The sequence below is a fragment of the Lissotriton vulgaris genome, chromosome 10, assembly GCF_964263255.1.
Source record: "Lissotriton vulgaris chromosome 10, aLisVul1.2, whole genome shotgun sequence".
NCBI classification, from domain to species: Eukaryota; Metazoa; Chordata; class Amphibia; order Caudata; family Salamandridae; genus Lissotriton; species Lissotriton vulgaris.
Window position 1 is genome coordinate 107827094 of NC_141698.1, and position 24004 is coordinate 107851097.

A 24004-nucleotide genomic window follows, 5' to 3' on the forward strand; every position below is an offset into this window, starting at 1 on the left:
TTACTTCAAATGAGGTAGATGTACTACTAAACAAACACTGATTAGTGTTATTTCAGATTACCAGAGATTCCCATCCTGATGGCAGGGTATGAGTCAAGCATGTGAATATTTGGAAGATACCAACGCTGAAGAAATGAAGTTACAGGTAAGTAACTCCTTTCTTATTTGTAGCCTTTGACACTGTCAACTAGATGACTTTCTAGGTGCATACTACATTACAAATGTAGCCCCAGTCCTTTTTATGTAGGATAGACAGTACAGTACTTTTGAATTTGGAAATGTATGTGACTGTTTTTTTCATAATGTTTCAGCAGTTAGAACTTTTGTCCAGTAAATGTATAGGTACAGTTTTGAGAATAGACAACTTAAAGTTATTGTGAGCATAATAAGTAAAAAAACAATGGCAGAGCCAATAGGTCTGGCTTTAATTTTTGAATGCAGGCAAACAGCATTTGCACATGATTTATTGTCATGTTTTAGCTCATTTAGGCCTGACCTTTTAGCTTTGCCACTTCTTGTTTTACCTGTGATCCCTGGTAAAAAAGATTTTAAAATGAACTAAGGACAAGGACCAATATGGGCTGATGTACTCTGTGCGTGTAGCTTTGTTCTCCATGATGTTTGTTTGTAAATTTTCATGGACAAAATGCCTCATTGACAAATATTCAACGTACACACCTTTCTTGGATGTTGTATATCATTTCTTTCACTGAATCAATGATCTCAATTCATTTTCGTGTGCTTTCCCTACTTTTGTAGTAGATAGTCAACTTCAGGTTTTGAAGATCACTGGTACTCCACCGAGCACAATTCAACAGAGCAATAATGCCCAAAATAGAGGCCATGTTTTACACAAACAGGTGAAAGGTAAGCAAATATACTTTTGTTCATGTTAGATTATGCTGTTGCACATCAGATTTCGAGTTTTATTTACTTTGATTCTGTGTTGCACAGTGCAAAAATGATGTGTTCATGCCCTTGAAGGCCAATAGCCCTATCTGTACACTTAGCCACATTACAGATGTTGCTGTAAGTTCATCACATCAAAAGTCTAGCCATTATGAACACAAATATGCAACCTCATGCTTGGCACACTTGCATGTAATCAAACTTTAGTGACCTTCTTGGATAGGTCTAGTATGTTTTGCTATTTTGTGAACTAAACCTTATAGCATATGTGTGTAATAAGCTAGCAATGTTCAGAAAGTTCCAGATTGAAATGTAAAGAAACCACTTAAACATCTAACGACATAGGGACATGGCCGGAATAGCCAAGCTGGCAGACAGTTTTTAGAGTGCTCCGTGGCCTATCTCTCTTGCTCTGTAGGTATCCTTTGCATGGTGGGTCCCCTGATGGATCACACCGTCAGCCCAATTGATTGCAAACCAGAGTGGACCTTGGGAGTGGAATGGACTGGTGCTGGCCTACTGTAGCACCCGCAACAAAATGGCAGCAGGTGAGACTGACTCACAGAGGTGGTCATTAGCTGTTGTACTGGCAACCCAGGATCCTGCAGTACCAGACGAACCGTTTATGTGAAATGCTCTGGGGCCTCGGTCAGCTGCTGAGCAGCCTTGCGGTGCAGATGTAGAAAATGAACTCCTGAACCCTGGCCCATAGGACCCTGAGGGGAGAGGGCATGCATGCTGTTAGAACTGGGGGTCTCTAGTTGGCAATGGTTTGCACCTTTGTCTAAATAGGGACCCTTGCTTCTAGTCAGGGAAATGGGGATACACTCCTAAAATAACCCCTAGTGCTCACCCCCTTGGTAGCTTGGCATGAGCAGACAGGCTTATCTCAGAAGGAGTGTGTAAAGCATTTGTGAGCACATACAGTAACACAGTGAAAACACTTCAAATGGACACCACACCAGTTTAGAAAAATAAGTATTCTTTTTCTAAACAAGACCAAATGGCACAAATCCACAATACAGAATCAAAAATAGGCTCTTCAATGGTAGAAATAGTTCAGTTCACTGCAAGTTGTATATGCTACACTTTTCCAACAAAGTACCTTAGATGCGTCACGCAAAATAAACAAAGGGGTCTCAGGGAAGGCGATGAATCAGTTCCTTGCTTCGGGTTAGGTGGCGCACCTGTTCCTTACTGCAGCGCAGGGGAGGCGATGCGTCTGTTCCTTACCGGAGAAGAGTGGATGCGTCAGTTTCTTACTGCGTTCCGGTTCCAATGCAACAAAAAGGTGCCTCGATGCGTGGCGATGATCCGGTGTGATGCGACAAAATGGCGGCTTGATGCGATGCGACGATCCGGTCGATGCATGAACGTTTGCAGCCGCACAACAGGTGCTGCGACGATCTTCTCGGGGATGCATCGGGACTCGGTGTGGATGCGGCGCGCTTCTTCTCTGGGGCTCAGCAATGCGTCGGGTCCAGGTGCGGATGCGACAAGCATCTTCGTGACTCAGCGATGCGTCGAGAATCAGTGCGGATGCGATGCGATTCTTCCTTGTTGCATCGATCTTCCCGCTCCCAACAACAAACAGTCCCTGGAGGTCCTAAAGCGCAGCAAGCATCTCTTTGCAGGTCGGGATTCCCAGCAAGTGAATTCAGGGGAGCTGGAGGTGAAGTCTTTGTGTCCGTGAGACTTCAGATAGGAGGCAAGCTCAGTGTCAAGCTCCTGGAGATCTTTTTTTCAAGCAGGTGACAAAGCAAACAGCAAAGGATTTTTTCTCCTTTCCTTGGCAGCAAGCAACCACTGCAGGCCAACCCCAAACAGCAACCAGCACAGGGGCAGTAATCCTCCTTCAGCTTCTCCGGTTCTTCTCCTTGGCAAATTTTCCTCTTGATATCCCAGATGTGATCTAAAGTTCTGGGGTCTGGGTCCCGCTTTTTATACATACAAACCCTTTGTCTCTGAAGGCAGAGAGTGTCTGTACACAGCCAAAACCAATCCTGTCCCTCACTGGTGCAGATTCCTGGCAGGAGGTGGAGACAGCATTGTTGAAAGCAGACCTGGCCCAGGCAGGTGAAAGGAAATCATCTCCCCCTACTCTAAACTGACCCTTTTAGGCATCCTAGACAATATGGTGGGGGTGGAGGGGACCGGGCATTGGTAGGTATTGGTACCATACTTACTAAAGGAGAATCTCCTCTAACCCCCCTAAACTGGCCAAGCTGCATGTAGCAATGAACTGGTGTTCATAGCTTGAGGAACTGATATATCAAGCGATGGGTTGCTCTCAGGAAGACTGTAGGATCTGGAGATGATGGATGAGCTATAATTTATTAAGCAGATTATGTAATGGATTTTTTTGTGTAATTTGTCCAGATGAATGTGTTTACTGTGTTTAATTGCCATTGTCAATTTAATGAAAACAATAAAAATGTTGGTTATTTAAAAAAACAGCTAACTACAGCAATAGAGTAGGCAAGTTGAGAGAAAAGCTGAGAGATCTTGCTGGGACATCTGTTTCTGATTTTTATTTTAAGCTTACACACTCATTTTAAGATATCTGTCTCCATGAACAATCTAATGTACAAAATCTTTAGTAGAGTTATAGTAGCGGCTGTATTCTCCAGTATTGAATCTTTCATAGATTCACATGCTTGTATCTTCCCCGTCTTCATGGTGGGAGTCTCACGGTAACAGACTGACAACAGCAGTACTAGAAAAACTGCAAAGAAAAATCCCATAGGGAATCACATTATTTGGTATCCAAACCTCATCATTATTTGGTCCAAAACTCAGCCAATCAGCTGCCAGCCCTGACATCACACTCCCCAGCAGAGCCATCATACCTCAGATTTCCAACCGCCTTTGTGTGAGAAGGAGTCTCCCTGAGCCTTTACTCAATTTTGTTCCTGAGTGAACTTTTGACCTTCCATCTGCAAGTTTTTCTTCTGGATTAAGGTACTGTTTTACATCTAGTATCTAAATATGGCTGAAAGCTCTAAAAAGAGAATTTAAGGACCTGCAGATCTTGTGGGGAAGCCAGACTCTATTCTGAAGACCCCCACAAAGACTGTTTGTGTTTTCTTCATCCCAAACATGTGGCTAAGGACTGCAAACACTGGGTTCGCCGACGACTCAGTCGATGGGAAGAGTGTCAACCTCGTCGTCGACATCAGTGACGACGACCTCGTAGACGACGTCTTCGCCGACGACACCATCAACGACAACAATTGGGATTCCAGCATCAACGGGAGCATCGATGACGGGAGCTCAGTTGATGACGACTTTTAAATCTCCAAAATCAAAATCTTCAATATATATAAGGTCTTTTCAACCGTCGGCAGGCTCGTCGACGGTCAAGAAAACTACGAAATTCACTACGTGGACGAAAATTTCTCCCCTTCCTCCATCAAATTTGCTGGATTTACAGGAATCAGAGGATGAAGATTCAATGGGTGTAGCTTACAGCCCCTCTCAGCTACAGATTAAGAGTCAAGACACTGATGAAGAGGAGTGCCAAGAGGTTCAATAGATTTACTCTTTCCAAGATCGCCCAGTGTCCTAATCCAAACGATATGAGTCGTTCCAACAGTCATATGAGTATGAGGAGGAAGAGGAACCGCATCCTGAGGTGAGGGAAGAGTCCATCTCGATGCCTGTTTCTCAGGTGACTGACTTACGGCACATGATTAACGACTATTATCATCGTTTTCCGGAAGCTAACGCTCCTGCCTCAAATACTTCAGGCGCTCCTACCCAAGTTCGGTAGTTCAACCTACGTCTACAGTGCAAAAGTTGCGATCTGCCCCTATTATCACAATAAGGGATGATTTCGATGAGAGTGATGGAGAAGACCAGCCAGAAGGAGGAGAACTTCTTCAAGATAGTCCTGTAGGTATTGTATGGGATCAATATATTTTGCCTACGACACCATCTCCATCGCCAGCAAACTCTCCACCACAGGACATTGGAGGATTCCATGACATTATGGAAAAAGCCTCAAAGAGATTTGAGCTTCCGCTTCTAGTGCAAGAAGCAGAACGTTTCCTTTACTACTTCAACGAGAGATCGATTCCCATCATTGAACATATCTGGGGTTTGACGATCATGAAAACTCCAGCCTCGGTGGGGGCTTCAGTGCCCAGAATAGAGAAAAAATATTGTGCACCAGAATCTTCTCCTGCATGTTTGATTGGACATCCGCGTCCTAAATCAGTGGTGATGCAAGCGGCCCAGAGACAATCCAAAAATCCTGTCTCGACTTCTGTAGCCCCCCACCCCTGACAAGGAAGGAAGACGGATGGACGGCGCGGGGAAGCTCTTTGCGGTGATGGCAACGGCTTCCATTAGAGCTGCAAACGCTCTAGCTCTGATCAGTCGTTACAACAGACAAATGTGGTCAGATATAGCGCCGTTGTTGGCTCTCCTCCCAGATGACAAAAAGGAGGAAGCAGCCACCATTTTACAAGACGGGGCTAGGGCTGCCTCCGAATCTATTGATATCGCTATTGATATTCCATCAATAGCGTTTAGACAAATGGCGGGAGCGGTGGCTCTCCAAAGACAAGGTTGGCTTCTTCATTCAGACCAGAGGTACAAGCAAAAATTATGGACATGCCTTTCGACTGAGAGAATCTCTTCGGAAAGCATATAGACGATGCTCTCCAAGGAATCAAGGCTGACACGGATACAGCGTAAGCGTTGAGTTCTCTTCAACAGGGCAGATTCCAGTCCTTTCGGAAGAGAGGTTCTAGGGGCCAAAACAATCAAAGGTCTTCGTATCAATCCAATAGGTACCAACCTTACAATAAACAAGGCTATTGCCAGTTTTCGAATAACCAACAGTTTCGTTCCTCAAACCCCTCTTATCACCAGCAATCCAGAGGAAAGAATGCTGCAAGAGGAAAAGCTCAGCAATCCAGTAGACGACAATGACTTTATCAAGGTGCCCGCCACCTGGTCAGACACCAAGAACGACCATTACCACTCCACTTATCCTGAAGTGCACAAGGCTCCACTGGGGCCAAGACCCACACCTTTTGTCCAGGTTGAAGCTCTACCAGAGTGGCATTCTGGTCGTACCACTGCTTCATCTCTTCCTGGCTGGCTTCCAGATTTGCCTCAGCAAGTTGTCTGAATCGCCTGGTCTGGTTTTGAAAGGCCAGCATGTAACTGTATATATTCTGGGGAGGTTTCCTGGGAGATTGCTCCTAGTCTTCCTTTACCAGACTCAGAGGTCCTGGGACCGGGTGACCGTACAAAAGCTCGAAGGGACTGAACCCGAGCGACTTTTGTGAAACCTCTCGGTACGCAAAGAGTAGGCATGGTAAGAGGACGTCCCACTTACGCCTCATTGGTCCTTCTAGGCCCATGATCATGCCTTTCAGGGTTCGGTTGAATCTCTCAACCAACCCGTTTCCCTGGGGGTGGTAAGGGGTGGTGAACTTGTAGGTTACACCACACTCTTGCCAAAGGAACTTCATATATTTTGATATGAAATTGGTGCCCCGGTCAGACACCACCTCTAGAGGGAATCCCACTTGTGAGAAAATTCCCATCAGCGCTCGTCCCACCACGGGGGCTTCACTGTCCTAAGAGGGATGGCTTCCGGGTACCGGGTGGCATGGTCCACCAAGACCAGGATGAACCTGTTGCCCATGGCTGTCTTGGGGTCCAGAGGCCCCACAATGTCAATTCCCACTCGCTGGAATGGGGTACTGACGACGTGGAATGGTTGGAGGGGAGCCTTGTTCTTCCCTTCACACTTACCACTTGCCTGGCAAGTTTGGCAAGTCCTACAGTGCGCATCTGAACTTCTGTGCATTTGGGGTCAATAGAAGTGGGTAACAAGCCTGTCATAGGTCTTGTCCATCCCCAAATGTCATGCTAACGGTACATCGTGAGCCAGCCCCAGTAGGAAGGCTCTGAACTTCTGGGGTACCACCACCACACGGGCTGACCCAGTTTCAGCAGCCTTAGGCTCTGAATACAGGAGATCGTTCTCCCAGTAGATCAAGTGTTTTCCGGACTGAACACCATTGGCCTGGTCTGCAGCCTGCTGCCGCATACCCACGAGGTCAGGGCACTCTCTCTGCTCCTTGCAGAATTCCTCCCTGGAGGGACCTCCTTCTTGCTGCCAATGGGTCAGCTCAGGCAGGTCTCCCAGTTCGACAATCTGTTCCCCGGTAGGCTCCAGGGCATCCCCCTCGAGGTCTGCTTCCTCCTGGGCCAAGGGAACAGTGGAGGCCGGCTGTCCGCGCCCCCTGCGCCTTCTCTCTAAGGCCGGTACTTGGGCCTCTTCTTCAGGCTCCAGAACTTCTTCAACACCCCTACTGGCTGCCATGGACCTGGTAGTCACGCATGCCCAGTCGGGTAGACCCACCATCCGCAGATGAGTCGTTTTCTCCACCTTTCTCCAAGGGCAGTTCTCCAAATCGTTCCCTAGCAGACAATCCACAGGCATGGAGGTCCTCACAACGACTTGCAGAGTACCAGAGACCCCCCCCCACTCAAAGGGAACCTGAGCCATCGGACACTGGCTCTCAGAATTGTCAGCATTGACAACCCTAAAGGAGGCGTGTGGTACCACCTGCTCCTGAGACACCAAGTGCTGCCGGACGGCAGTCACACTGGCTCCTGTGTCTCGAAGAGCCTCCACCTTCTTACCGTTGACGGTCACTTCCTGCCCATATTTTTTAGTATTACTGGGGAGGTAGTTTTCGGGGACCATCTCACTGTCTCCTAGTGAGACTAGGGTCATCTGTACGGGATCCCCACCCTCTGGGATTGTCACTTCTCCCCCAAAATTAACGCTAGCTATTTGCCGGGGGGGGGAGCACCAGTGGGTGCGGGTTTTCCATATAAGCAACACTTCGGATCAGTGGCAATGTGACCCTGGTCGCCGCACCTAAAACTGGCGCTGGGCCCTCTTTGAACAGGTTTACCTGTCGGAGCCCCGTTTTGCTTCGGGGGGGGGAGGAGGCTGAGAACCTTTCCCTTGGTTCCCTTGAGAATTACTTTGGGGGCCTTTTTGGAACCCTTTCTGTTTTCCCCTGTCCCCACCACTCTTCTGCTGGGGACCCTGCCCACCTTTGGCTGAGTCTCCCACTGGACCCTTGTGGACCCTGGTGCTGAGCCAGCGGTCCGCTTCCACAGCAAGCTTCCTCGGGTTGGACAGCCTGCTATCGATCAGGTGCTGGCATAGCTCAGGAAAACAATTAGCGGACAAATGCTCCCATGCTACTAAATCAAGCTGCCCTTGACAATCATCCACTTTGCTACCCTTCACCCAACCATCCAGCGCTCTGCAGAAAAAGGTCACATACTCCACATACGTACTCCCAGGAATCTTAGTACAACCCCTAAACCTCTGTCGGTACATCTCCGGGGTTAACCCAAACCTGGCCATTAAGGCATCTTTCATGTGGGGGTAGGAATTATATACTTCGGCAGGGAGATCTAGCAGGGTGTCCCGCCCCACAGTCAGGAACCGTCCCCACAACACCGTTCCCCAATCCTTCTCAGGGATCGGGTGGGAGGACATGGCTACCTCGTAGGCCCGAAACCACTGCCCTATGTCATCCCCCTTAAAGTACTCCTTCACCACATCTTTTGGAACGTAGACCCTTGACTCTACCTGCACTGGAGTTGTGCTGCCACCAGGAGCTGTGTCCAAACTTTTTGCTTTTAGCTCCAATTCTTTGAGACGTATCTCATATTCTAGCTGGAGTCTCTTCTCCTCCATCGCCATCTGTCCGGTTGATCTTGCCATCTCAACTTCATGCGCTCTGGTCGCGGCCCTGTCCGCCAGCTCCTCTGGTGACAGGCCTCCGTGCACCTCGACAAGGCTATCTGGTGGATCCACCACCAGCTGATTCTCTGGATCTCTCGATTCTTTCCAGGCTCTCAGTGCTTTTATGTTTTGGGCTTAGTTTTTGCACCCAGTTTGGGCGACTCTGAACTTCATGCAGAAATTTCTCAGCTGCTCCACTTTGTAATTTTCAAGCCCTTCCCAGTCGACGTCATCTAGTCCAGAGATGACAGAGGGTGCTCTCACGGGGAGTGCACCAGGCATGGTTTGACGATACGAGATCTCTCGGCAAGATAATAAATCTGTGGCTTCGTCTGCTCTCACTACATGGTGATCAGTAATTTACTGTACATAAATCATAAATGCAAATTCGGAATCCCACCGCTGCCACCAATGTTAGATTCGGGGGTCTCTGGTTGGCACAGGTATGCACTTGTGACAAACAGGGGACCCTCTCCTCTAGTCAGGGTAAGAGAACTACTCCTTTAGAAATAACCCTTGCTCACCCTCTAGGTAGTGTGGCGCGAGCAGACAAGGCTAATCTTCAGGGCAATAGTTAGTTAAGCATTTATGATCACATACAGGAAACCCGCTGGACCCACCACAAACGGACACCAGTCGTAGGATTGTATCAAAAATACGTAGACTTTATGTAAAAATATATGCAGAATTATCACAAGACCATATAACGTTTAGCAAATGAAGGCCACCAGATTTAAATAGGCAATTGTTCTTAAGTGTTCTTGGTCAGCAAAGTACGATGACAGGGAAAACAAACGTTGCGGACCCTGGATCCTATCCGAACTCGGGATAGAGTTCCAATGTACCTTGCGATGAGTGTCCGAGGCGTTTCAAGCATGGCTACTGGTGAGGGCGGATCCTGGACGAGGCCAATGGTTCTCCTAAAGGATCTATCCAGCTCAGAGCCCCCTCGAAGGTGCGAGGCAGGTGAGCGGGACGGTGTGGAGGGTTGTGGCGATCCGGGATCTGATGCAGCTCACGGGGCGAGGCGCCGTTCAGGCCTGCGGGGTGTACTACTTCTTAGCACACCTGTTCGTACCTGTGGATCTGTGTGGGGCGTTGCGTTCTCGGGCAGACGGGTGCAGCACCGGGCCTTCAGTACCACAGTACGTAAGACCTTCTTGAGGTGCACTCTGTTCATCACCACCCCCCTTTTCTGAACCTTCTTGAGGTGCGGCACAGCCTTGGTATGCAGGAGGGCAAAGCGAGACAGTCGGGCACGTTACGACGTACGGACCGTCCAAGGCTATCAGATGCGCTCCCTGCAGATTCCGGCGAGAGAAGATGAGAGGCGCACAGCGTGCTCCGTAGCAAGCGAGGTGACAGGAGAGCGGGCGGCCCGGTACTGAAGCAGAGAGCGACTCAAGCTTGAGCGGGGCTCTCTGCGGCGGGGCGACCAGGTTCCGAGCTGTCACGACCTTGGAGGGCGAAGGCACCCGAGTCACAACTCTGGCGAGGGAATAAGAACTAAAGGCCCAACAGCAAACGGGCACAGGCAGAATAGAACCCAATAGTCCTGGGGTTTCGTTCAGGGGGCAAGCTCGTGATCAAGCCCTTGGAGATAGTTTCAGGCACAAGTCTTCAAAGTCCTTTCTGGTCTTTTCCTCTCCGTTCTCAGCAAGGCACCACTGCAGGATTCCTTCTCCTCAGCTTCTCTTGGTCCTTCTAGTTGGGCAGAGGTTCGTCATGGTCAAAACTGGATCTAATTTCGTAGGAGCACGGCTCCTACCTTTATACTCGGTTTCTTTTGTCTTGGCAGGCCAGGGGGCCTGAACCTGGTTCAACCCGGTTTTGGAGTACTCTGTTGACAGGACGCTGCTGTCTTCTTTCAGGGTGCAGGGCAGGGACATCAGATGCTCCGCAGGAGGAGGAGCCAGCATTGTGGTGGTGGAGCACAACCCTATTCAGAGTCAAGGTACTCCTCCCACCCATCCTGGTGTAAGCACTCTATTCACCACCTGGTCACCCCGACTGTCCCGGGAATTCCCCAGCCCTGTCACTCACACAAGCCCAACACAGCAGATACACATCCTGGCAGAGGCGGGCTGAAATAGTCAGGCGAGGAAATGCAAAATTTCTAAATGTAGAAGTTGCAAACACAGGATATTAAAATAAACCTTGCTAAAGGAAATATTTTATTATTCTGAGTTCAGGCATACCAAACTCGACATGCCACCGTGTTCCCTGAGCCGGCCGGGACTATAGCGTGTAATAGTTCCAGCCGCTCACCTTGGCCTAAGAGAACAGGCAGCCCTTCAATAGTGAAGAACGAAAAAGGGTGGCAATTCACTACTAGGACATGCCACACACATCAGGGCTTGTCCTACCTTACGCTTACAATGCACCTTGCCCGTGGGCCTACCATAGGGGTGACTGATATGAAGGTTAGGGAAGGTTTAGGGACTGGCAAGTGTGGGCACTTACACAGTCAACGTGACAGTACCTGACTGTACGCAGGGTCTGCCATGGCTGACCCGAGACATCTTTTACGGGGCTGCTTCGGTGGGTGGCGCAACCAGCGCTGCAGGCCCACTAGCGGCATTTGTATCTACAAGCCCCGGCACCCTTGGTGCACCTTACTGGGGTCTGACAGTAAACCAAATAAGCCAATCATGGAAGCCAATTACGGATACACTTTACATAGGGAGCATTTGCACTGCAGCACAGATTGGCCGTGGCGCAGTGCCCTGAGCATCGAACACCAGCAAAACCATCTGAGGCACATCAGCAAAAAGTGGAAGGGAGACTCACGCCAAGGTGCTAGGTATAACACGGATGATGTCTTCCTGTATCCCCTTGCTTCCCAATTGCCGATTGCACATGAGGCCTCTACAAGAGCTTCTAGACAAACAATGGATACAATCCCAAGGGTCCTTTGAAGATCGGATCACCATCACTCCTCAGATTCAAGACGCCCTGTCATGGTGGAGGATCAGTAAACATCTAACAAAAGGACTGCTATTTGAACCTCAACGTCCAAGTTATGTTATGATGACAGACGCATCACTCCAAGGTTGGGGAGCGCATCTCCAAGACCTCGAAATACAAGGGCATTGGTCCAACCACGAAGCTCAACTTCATATCAACCTGTTGGAGCTAAAAGCAGTGTTCTTGGGTTTGCAAGCATTCCTCGCAAGAATACACGATTCTACGGTATTGGTAAGGACAGACAGTACAATGACAATGTTCTACCTATTAGAACAGGGAGGTACAAAGTCAAAGCTCCTGTCGAAACAAGCACAGGAGATTTGGAAATGGCTACTACTTCACAACATCTCTCTTCAAGTTCAGCACATTCCAGGAATACATAACACAAGGGCGGATATCCTGAGCAGATCGGCCAGTGTTTCTCACAAGTGGGAGCTAGCTAAAAGTCAACTCCTAAGAGTGTTTCGTCGGGAGGGCAACCCATCGTTGGATCTGTTTGCAAACCAACACAACTCAAAATGCAAGCACTTTGAAAGCAGGTTCCCTCAGACGGGATCGTGGGGCAATGCACTGCATCTACGTTGGACAGGAATGTTCGTGTATGCATTTCTTCCAATCCCTCTGATATCGAGAGTGCTTTGGAAGATGAGATCAGAACCATGCCACTTAATTCTGATAGCCCCAGCATGGCCGAGACAAGTCTGGTTCTCGGAGCTTCTCCAGTTGTCGATGGCCCCCAGAATACAATTTCCACTATCTCAGGACATGATCTCTATGAACAACAGACAAATTCTCCATCCAAATTTGACATCACTGAACTTGTCAGCCTGGAACCTCACGAACATGAACTCCAATCCCTAAATATTTCTCAAGAATGCCGGGATATACTTACACAGTCTCAGGCAATTTCAACAAATAAAACATATACAGCAAAATGGAAGACATTTTGCCAGTGGTGTGCATCTCAAGCTCCACATCCTTTTACTGCCTCCCCAGAGCAAATCCTCCTGTACCTCTTGCATCTGGCCAAAGCAGGTCTCTCTCATGCGTCACTAAAGGTGCACCTAGCAGCAATTTCGAGATATAGGAGGGTTCCTAACCAAACATCGCTATGGTCGCAAAGAGTGATAAAAGAATTTCTCAAAGGGTTTTTCAGAGTGTTTCCCCCAATTCAACACCTTCTAGTCCCTTGGCAGCTTAATACGGTTCTAACACAGCTCATGAAACCACCATTTGAACCAGTGAATAAAGCGGAATTACAGTTTATTTAATGGAAAACGGCTTTGATGTTAGCCCTCACGTCATCTAGGAGGGTCAGTGAAATTCAAGCTTTCTCAATTGCAGAACCATTTCTTCAGTTTTGGCAAGATAAAGTTATACTAAGGACAAATCCAAAATTCATTCCTAAGGTCCCTTCCATTTTTCATCTCAATAAACTTGTAGCGTTGCCTACATTTTTTGGAAATCCTTCTTCAGAAGCAGAGAGAGCTCTACACTCTCTAGACATCAAACGATGTTTGAAATTCTACATTGACAGAACAAAGTCGTTTAGGAAAACAAACCAACTATTTGTAGCCTTTTCTGGGCTTAGAAAAGGTCTAGCACTATCCAGATCTACTATCTCGAGATGGATAACTTCTGCCATTATATTATAAACAAAAATGGAGAGCAAAGGGATTTTATCCACCTTGGTGGACGGAAGGGTACTCCCGATCCCCAGGTTAGGTAACTATATAACAAAATAAGGAGTACCACCATAGATAAGGCTGGAGAGCGATATCGGTGGGATGAGATTCTAATGAAGAAAAAGAAGAAGTCCTTCTTTGTTTTTAAAGAACCCCTCACTCACCGACCTGGTCGGTGACATGCTTCATCATCGGGGCCACCTTGACAGCCGAGTGCCGTCAAGGTGTGCTGCAACACCTGGGATACAGTGGAGCGGGTATGTGAGTGATGAATGTAAAGAAAAAAGTCAGTGAGTTAAAAATTGTCCTGGTATGACTTATACAAAGATTATTTATTCTAAGACTACTGGACAATAGTAAAAACAGTGTATGTCGATACAGTGAAGGCTTAATTAGGACCAAATGTATCTGTGATATGGGTTAGGTCTACATGTTTCAAACCAACAAGGGATTTACCGGTTTTTCTTCAGGACCAAAAAATAAAGGAGTTGGGTGGTCAGGGTACACTAACACCCTGCCATACCTGCAACCCTTTTGACCCAAGTAACAAGTTGTTAAGAGGGTGAAAGATGTAACCCAGTGGTGGTTACATTAAAATGCAAAAAAACTCCTCATTAGGGGTTTTATGGCTCCACTGGGATTGAGGGGAGAGGGCACAGTGCTCGAAACATATTAGTTTCAGAAGCTCAACAATGACCGTCAACCTATTCCGCCCCTCCGCAGGACTTCTTCTTTTTCTTCATTAGAATCTCATCCCACCGATATCGCTCTCCAGCCTTATCTATGGTGGTACTCCTTATTTTGTTAACTTCTGCCATTGCCATATGCCACAAACAAGCTGGAAGAATCTCTGCCATCCAGAGTGCATTCTCATTCCACGAGAAAGATGGCAACTTCAGCAGCTCTGTTCGTGGGAGTGTCGCTTCTAGACATCTGCAGAGCGGCAACATGGAAAAATGTGCGCACCTTCACTAGACACTATTGTCTAGACATGGCGTGAAAGGAGGATGCCGCTGTGGGACAAGCAGTTCTCTGTCATTTATTTCAATAAGGTATTTCTCAAACTATATGTTTATATATCAAGTATTAGTGTATATATGAAACTATGCATATTAATAGTCACTCTTGTATGAATATTGTCTTTACATATAAATTTCTCCCATGCCTGTTCACTTATACTGGGTGGCGTCCAAGAGTTTATATATCCTAATGATTAGGAGCAGAGCCCTGAGATAATAGAGGGTTCTATCCTGGAAACGCAAGTTAGAATGTGTACTGCTCTCTATTCTGATACAAGCATGTGAATCTATGAAAGATTCAATACTGGAGAAAAAACTAGTGACTTACCTGTACACTATGGTTCCCCAGTATTATCTTTCATAGATTCACATGCGGCCCACCCGCCTCCCAGTCTCTCAGGTAGACCATTTTTATCTCTGGATATATCCTTGTCTCTCACTTGGGGCTGGAAATCTGAGGTATGATGGCTCTGCTGGGGAGTGTGATGTCAGGGCTGGCAGCTGATTTGCTGAGTTTTGGACCAAATAATGATGAGGTTTGGTTACCAAATAATGTGATTCCCTATGGGATTTTTCTATGCAGTTTTTCTAGTACTGCTGTGGTCATTCTGTTACCGTGACACTCCCACCATGACGATGGAGAAGATACAAGCATGTGAATCTATGAAAGATAATACTGGAGACCCATAGTGTACAGGTAGGCTTTCCTGTTTTCAGTTTCTATTTTTGGTAAATTCCGGTGGTGTTTTTTCAGTGTTTTCCAGTGATTTCCATACCTAAAAAAACAGTGCTTTTCAGTGTTTACTCATTTTCGCGCCATAAAAAACAACTGAAACGGTGTTTTGCCGGTGCTTATGGAACGTTTTGCTTTTATTATTGCTTGCTTTCTGCACTGATAGTGCATGGTATAATGACATTGTACATACTGTGTACATGTGGCCCAAATACATTTTTACAAATAAAACGTATTTTAGCACACCATACTATGCGTCTTTAGTGAGTGTTTGGTCATGAGTGCTTGCTCTTTCCTTCCCATGGGAACTTTTATATGTGAAAGGGCCCTTTCAACACTGCCACTTGAGATGGGCAACGCCAAAACAGCCAGAACACAAATTAAAGTAATAATCAGCTCTTGTTTTTATTTGTTGCCCTTCTCCTTTTATAAAGTTCAGATCTTGAACCCTTTTATATCTTTGTGGCTTGGCCACTGTAGTGCTCCGTAACTCAGTCTTACAGATTGTTCCCTTCATTCTCTTTAGCTGGTCATAAACTCTGGGTCCAGAATGGTGTTGGATCCGGCCAGAAAAGACCATGCAACTCCTGCCTTAACTTCACTACACTGGCTCACTGTTAAACAACGAGTATTTTTCAAACCCCCATGCTTGTTACATGAAACCTTAAATGTTATGTTGCACGCTCCCCTCAGATTGTGTGTAACCATGTACTATCACCCTCGGGCTCTCAAGTCATAAACACAATGTATCCTTCAAATCTTAAAGGGTGAGGATAGAATTCCTAGGTGGCTGGACCTACTCAGTGATGGCAACTTCCCACTAGTGTAAGACCAAGTTTCTGAATTTTTCTAAAGCACAAAAGACCTTGTTTTATCTTGTTATAGGAGTCTTAGAAAACAGTAAATTGAATTACTTCAAAACTAATTTGCATTAATTCATTTGATGGCAATAGTATTACGAAAGCAAAGTTAAATCTCAGGGCCTCTGTGAATAAAAGGCTGAAAATTGGCTCCCAAGGTAGGACTAGGTGCCTTTAATCTACTGCCACATCTCATGTTTCTAGGAGAAATACATCTTTATAGAGGGCTGGGATGGCAGGGATTGATGCATAACTTATTCTAGAAAGATTTATGCTTCACATTCTTTTATTATTTAATGGCTGATGGGGAAAAACATTTGAAGTGAAAAGAATGGTGTGGAAGCAAGAGTGATGCATTCCTTGGTTTCTCCACAGAGAAAACACTTCCACTGCATTATATAATATTTATTTTTTTGCACATCGAACCCTTGCTCTCTTTAAAATGATCACCCCAGGTAACAATGAAAAGCACCCTCCATGCCCATCCCATTATTGGCCTCTTTCATAGCGTGCATTCTGAATGCCCATGCCATCTTTTACTTATATGCTGTAATATTAGACATGTAGCACTACCATTCAGATCCTGCATCACACTGGTACGAACATATTTCACATTGAAAGTATTCACGTAGTTCCTCATTCACTAAACATGTATCTATTCCTGGGATTTCCGTTTTTGTAAATAACGTTTATCAAGTGTATTATTCTGGTGCAGTCACATAAAGTTAACAGAGTCTGCAGCTTTGATCCAGTTTGGAGCTATTAATGGTTGTAAGACCGTTTGCGCACCAGAGCAGATTGGTTTTGGCACCCCAGTGGTTCTTCAGTGACAAAGGTGAATAACGTATGAAAACAGTCTTTTTGCCTTTCCCAGAGTATTGTTCTTTTGGCACAATTTACATCAATCAGTGAAAGCTATTTCCATTCATCATGTAATGCGCACAAAGTGAAAAGATAGGCGCAGAAATCATGTCTTAACAATATTTCACTCTTGGACCCAGGACTGGCTTTTGGCATGGCATGGGCGAGCTGTGCCGAGGGGCCAATCTTCAGAGCGGTAAAAATAACTATTTGCATAAATGTCTTACACCCAGCAACGCCCCCTACCTTAGCTGGAGTGATTCCGTTTAAAGTACTCTTAACCGTTCTTAACGTGCTGCAATCAATGTCTTTTAGCTCCTATTCACCCCCTACCTTGCCCTCCCATCTACCCCTCACCCCCTGCCGCCACTGATCTGTGAAAAAGGCATACCAGCAAAGTCGGCATATTTCCTTCTGTCCAAGGGAATAATCGGCCCGTCTCTGTGTGCATCTCTCAAATGGGACCCTGTGCGTTTTTTATGTTTTAAACAAAAGCTCAGTATTGTTAACATGATTACATAATTTAGCATCTGCTGCATTATAATTTGATTCTTTCCAGTTTCATGAGATGCACAGAACGCGGCACTGTTGACCCTTTCTTTTTTGATGTCACATGGTTGTGCAGTTTTCAGTTATTGCTTGCTTCTTTAAGCAGTTAAGCTAGTATTAAAAAAGCAAAATCTTTTTTCAGTCACATTATAAAAATGCGTGTTTAAGAAACAAATTATTGCTACAGAAGGAGCCTCTATCAGCCACATTCTTTGAGAATTTGGGGACAATTGGCAAGTTAAAAATTGTTTGTTCGCAGCAGTGTTAGCCTTAATGACAACAGTGACCTCCGGGCAAAAACGTCTACTAAAGATGTACTAATCTGATTTAAATGAGTTATTGGATGAAAGCAGCTGCTCAAATACGGCGATGAGAAAGGAACATGTAGGTAAATCTGCCAGCATTGATGAAACATCAGTGAACTCGTCAAAAGGGCAAGGTAGGAGAGTGTGTTAACTCCCGATTTGACATGCTTGCTTCAGATTCTCGGGGGAGGGAGGGCTCTGAGGACTAAGCCCCCCTCAATCCTACCTGCTGGGAGGTGTGCCATGCTACAGCGCTGACTGGGCACCATTAAATGCATCGCATCAGCCCGTCGCAATATGTTTTGCACTGCTTTGGCGCCCTCAAGTGGCCAAGCAGTGCAACAGCTGTAAATGCAACAAAAATGGAAAAAATCAGCGATACTCGGTTTAAACAGAGTCAGCTGATTTTGAACCGGTAGGGTATTTTCGAGGACAATCGGTTTTAACCGAATTCCGGACAGCCTATGTACAGGTAAGTAACTCGTTTTTTACATAGTTTGACCTAAGGGCAGCGTAATAATTGCGCCTAGCACATTGGCTTAAAGGGGCCTGGTGTTGTGTGGCGTTTTAGGCTCAGAGTGAATTTTCCCGATTCATGCCCTTATATAGTTACAATTCACATTGCCCTAATATAGGCATAGAAATCATTCCCATATTTAGACATAGCCCATGCAAACCAAATACAGGCATGGCTACTTCCACCCGTACAAAACGTCACAACGATTTCTAGGAAAATCGGCTTCAGCAGTAACGGACCTTTCCCTTGCTTGAAAATTTTCATTTGTCCAAGAAATCATGTACTTTACAAAGAACTACTATGCCCTAGGGGTTCTTTCCTGACGTTATCATGCCTGACTTTATCAAACTAGACACCTTCAAGGTATAAATATGCCTTCACTTGCTCTAGCAAGACACGGTGGTTCGGAGCAGTTCGACTATCTACTTGCCCGATGCAGCTCGCTACAACAAGTGCCGAAGGAAGCCGACCCTCCAGCTGACGCACTGATCGAGAAGCTGTCCTTTCTCTCGCTGAGAATCCAGCTCCAGTGTTTCCAAGCTCCCCTCGCGGGGTGTTGGGAAATCGAGTCCCGAGACAGAGATACCAGAACTCCTTCATTCTAAACTAAGGTATGGAGCTGATTAGAACCTAAGAGAAATCTTGGATAGATTCTTGGCAATGAAAACTAAACCTAGGCTACACAATACTTACTTCTTCCCTCGTAGTAGACTTAGGTTAGGTACATTGGGGTAGGCATATTTTAGAAGCACCAGTTGAGTACTTTTAGTCATTGTTATTCATGTATGTATTCATATATGGTTTAGGAACTATAAAAAGCTCTTACAGTATTATTTTATAATATTGTTCTCGCTGTACGCATTATACTTTGAAGTCTGCATTACGATTGTAGCAGTTCATTTCTTTTGCATGAGAAAGAAGACTGTTCAATAAATTCTTTTATTGAAAACGCCTGTCAGGTTCAGTTGTAATGATGGTTTTTATCAAATTTTCTTGTTACCATGTCCTTGATATTTCTGTCTTTTATGATTTTATTATCGAAATAAAGACTTGGGAACTGAACTGAAAACGCCTGTCTCTCTATTTCTCTGCACCTCTGTAGAAACGAAGCATGCACGATTGACTGAGTGAAAATCTTATCTTTTGTTTCCGCAACTCTAGAGATACATTTCTTATTCTTGGGAAACCATGTTTATGCGGTTGTCAGACACTAATCCCTCCTTGTGAATTCAAGAAAGTTTCTAGTGACCTCTGAGCTAGCTGGCACTCACTATTAAATTTAATATATTCGATAGAGACCTAGTCGACCTCAGTCCTATGTCTAATCTATAGGATATATTATTCCAATGCGCAGAGCCTTTTAGGAATATAGGGACTACACAACATGGTGCCCAACGTTTGTTAAGGCACTAATTTAATGCTAGATACTAAAGTAACTCAGCCATGCTTTCCTCAGAGACCCCTTTTTACCGTAAAATACTCCAATAGACCCCTGGAGTGAGTAAAAGGATAAAATATCCGCCATAACGGAGTAGGACGAAAATCCTATGTATTCGTTTTTGGTTTGATCAACGTTGGAGGATACAGTGTTCCAAAATATTGTGCACCTTATCTTTGTTTCCTTGAAACTTGCTCTGCAACTTTCATTAAACAATGTTGGTTAACGGCGACAACAACGCAACCAGTGGAGCTGCAGCAGCTGCAGTCCTACCGAGCTTAGACGTTACAGGCTTTAATGAAGAACGACCCGGATGCTATAATCATCCCGGAAAATTTAAGGAAAACCATCACTATAAAGCTTATAATAAATGGCCTATCATCAAGAGGTGGTAGGGTAATTTTTGTCATAGAGGCACATGAATATCGGCGAACAGAGGTATTCTATTCATGGATTAAATTCCCTGAAGCAAATCAAGTAACACATGTGTTTCACTTCTACAAAGAAGAGGAACCTCCAACGGAATACACTCCTTTCGAGGATGTTGAAATTCCACTAACATACCAAGAGCATGCGCTCTGGCTTAAAGGTACCCTACAACATCAAAATCACATCACCAAGCTCGGTCCAGCTATACACCACACCTTGCCATTGAAGAAATGTCAGGTGCGGAACTATTAGTTCAACTAAAACAACTAATCAAAATACATAGACAATTGGTTCAATATGTCATGCAGACTCTAACAGTCCAACCTCCTATAAGGATTCCACAACACACCCCTTACCAGGAGAACACAAATAAAGTTACACCACAGACTATACAATCAGTCAATGGGAAATTGCCTGCAATACAGGAACAAATTCCATTCTGGATAGCTCAAAAAATTACTCAAATCATGGCAGTATTTCCTGATACTACCCTTATGAGAAACACAGGATTTTAACAATCTGTTTACCAATGGGGATCGCACCAGACCTGGAGGACTGTGACACTTGGGGTACAGTCTTTGCTGCAATCTACACAAAAACACACGGTGTTCCGTCTATGGCGGTATTACCAGATGTCCTAAAACAGATTCAAAATGAATACGGGGCAGAGCCTGCTTTAAATCTAGGTATGAAACTACTGAAATATTTCAAACAGGTCTCAACAATAATATTAGCTAATATTAAAGGTGAGGCAGCATCTGTAGCGATCCGCCAAAAACGGAGAGAATTTAATGTAACTGAGCAACCATATGACCTAGACAGAATAATTGAAAAATCCTATGAAGAACTAGGAAGAGATCGTTTGGGTGGGAAACCAGTTAAACCCCAACTAACTGAAAGTCCTGAAAAGGTCTTTATTAAAAATACTCTCACTGTTCCTAAAAAGAAGTGGGAGAACACTAAACAAACTTCTAAAGAGAAGCGTTCTCAAACCCTAGGTAGGTCTCCTCAGAAGGAGCCCTCTGAAAGGAGATATAACCTTAGGATTAGGGATAATTTGAGAAAACCTGATAGATATCAAGATATTGATACACGTTCCTCTCGTACCTTTCATACTTCCTCGCAGAAATCAGAAAGAAGAGGACGGTCAGAACAAAAAGAAGAACGCGTGAAGTCCAAAGACGATCAACACGTTCCAAAAAATAAGAAAACTCAATTCACCAAAAAGAAGGTAGCAGGTCTAAAAATCAGACATGCAGAGGATCTTGAGGACACAACTCAAGAACGGGGAGTAGGCTCAGACAATGCTGGACAGCGGAGCAGAAGTAACCGTAGCTCGCAAGATCTTGAAGGATCATCTGAGACAGTGGACATGAATGAGTACATCCAAGTTGAAACTGCTGATACCAGGGTTAGTGTCCCACATAAGTTATATGAAGTAACACTCCGGATGGAGGGGGATATAACTAGAAAAATAAGAGCACTCTTTTGAGAGAAGCTCTCTAAGGGTTATGACATTCTTCTAGCTGAAAAAGAATGGCCACCTGAATGTGTCAGGGAGTGCTCATATGGCGAAGACATCATTATGCCAGCCTTCTCAAATCATATTCCAATTCATTTAAAATACGCCTATGCCAGAAACTGGGTTGTAGCCCAGGCTCCGGCATTATACAAAAATCATGTAGGATGGGATGAGTATTTCCCTCACCATAAAATACAATTAAAACTCAACCAACTGCACAAAGGCAGTACCCAGGTAAGCAAGAAGCTAAAAAACAGGTCAGGGAGATCTTAGATCACCTTGAATACCAAGGGGTGATTGAAACATGCACCGTGTCAATGAACAGTCCTTTGTTTCCTGTCTCAAAACCAGACAATACATATTGTCTAGTTTTGGATTACAGACATTTAAACTCTTGTTGCAAAACATCTGAAGTACAAAATGCACACAGTGCAGCACTAATGAATAACATTGTGCATAAAAAATATAAAACCACATTAGATATTTCTAATGGTTTCTTCGGTCAAAACATCGCACCAGAAAGTAGGTACCTGACTTCTTTCTCAATTATGGGGACACAGTGTCAAGTCTGTCGTCTCCCCCAGGGATTCAAGAATAGTCCAGGGTTATTTTCAGCCAGAGTAACAGAGTTACTACAAACCTATGATGATGAGGCATTATCTCATGTCGATCACATCTATCTAACAGACGATGACTTGGACAGGCACTTGAACAGAGTGAATACCATAATACTTGGCTTTGCCTCTGAAGGGTATAAATTAAATTTTAAGAAATCAAGAATTGCCCACCTCAACGTCCTTTTCCTAGGATACGAGTTATCAAGTGAAGGCAAAAGCCTGGCAGCCAACTTTTTAGAAAAGTGTGCGCTGCTCCAACCTCCAAGAACACTGAAAACTTATAGTCAATTCTAGGTTCCTGAACTTCGGAAGAACATACATTCTAAATTAAGCAGAAAGGGTTAAACCTCTCAACGAATTAATCAAACCTGATTTCAAAACAGTTAATTGGACTCAAAAACACACAGAAATTTTGCGTTCAGTGCAAACAGACATGTTAGCAACAACACATTTGCAAAAAACGCGTAAACGTACGCAACCTTGTAATCCGAATCATTCCAGGTAGATGCGGATTCACGTACTTAACTTTTAATGAAGGGGAAAAAGTACCAATTGCTTATAAATCACACTTGTACACACAAGCTGAAATGAAATTCACTTCTACAGAAAAAATTCTGACAGCGGTTCAAACTGCAGTAGCAAAAGAAAGAAGCATTCCAAATGCAAAAGCTTTACATCCAAGATGGATACAATGGGTTAATTCTCTTGCTGCAACAGACGTTGAATACGTTTTTGACCCATACTTGAAAACACAAGAATTTCTACAATACGAACAAGAATGTCCTCTGCCTACTGAGATTCTGCCTCTAGAACAGTATGAATGTATAATTTATACAGACGCATCAGCACAACCCGCTATTGGGGGTAAACAAGCTTATAGTGCTGTGTGCCCGATCGTTAAGTGTCGCTGGCGCAATGATAAATTCCGACCTATGGTCACAAAAACGCAATCTCTCGGAGATTGTACAGCTCAGCGAGCTGAACTACAAGCATGCAAGATGGCTCTTGAAAATACTGATCGCGAATTACCCACACTCATAGTGTACGATTCCTATTATTGCGTTCAATCTTACAATGAATACTTGCAGAACTAGATTCAAAACGGTTTCAAAGATGCAAAAGGTGGCACAATCAAGCATAAATTGCTTTGGGAACAAGTAGTTCAGTTACGACAAGAACTACAAAAGACTCATGTGATACATACACTGAGTCATCAATAGGATGGCATTCACGTTGCAGGAATTTCATTAGCTGATGAAGCAGCGAAGACAGCTGTGCAAACGGCTTACGTAGCTGCAATCACTCGTTCAAAAACGAAAATAGACGGCGTTATAATTGAAGCTGTCAATGCATCAATAAAAGACAGTGGTAAAACACTTCCAAAAGGCTTTCCACTCAAATACTCATGCATAACTGATGCAAGTAATGTTCCTTTTGCTCGAATCCCTGGAGTGGGGGATAGGGTAATTCCAAACATTGAACATAGATTAGGACTAATTTTAGCAGCACACGAAGGGCTTGCCTCTGCACACGCAGGTGTTTCCGCCACAGTATCGTTATTAAAACAGAGACACTGGTAGACGCGCATGAGGAAACAAACCAGAAACTATGTTTTGAATTGTGAAATCTGCCAAAAGATGAAAGTCTCTACAGTGAAACGTCCTGCACAGACGCCCCTTTTAATTTCAGATAAACCATTAGCTTGTGTTTACCTGGACTACTGCGGTCCCTTACAGAGGGATGGTAACTATAAATATATCATGGTCGCAGTGGATTTGTGCTCAAGATTCATTTGGAT

The 24004-nt window shown here is 44.9% G+C and overlaps 1 protein-coding gene across 2 annotated transcripts in view; it reads left to right on the forward strand.

Annotated features, from left to right (window-relative positions):
* Window positions 1–24004, forward strand: part of LOC147684768 (kinesin-like protein KIF19) — a 1367439-nt gene that overhangs the window by 1300850 nt on the left and 42585 nt on the right. For both annotated transcript variants that reach the window (XM_086940625.1, XM_086940626.1), the window contains exon 20: window positions 760–867. In XM_086940625.1, coding sequence (XP_086796751.1) covers window positions 760–867 — 108 coding nt within the window. The remainder of the gene's footprint in view (window positions 1–759; window positions 868–24004) is intronic.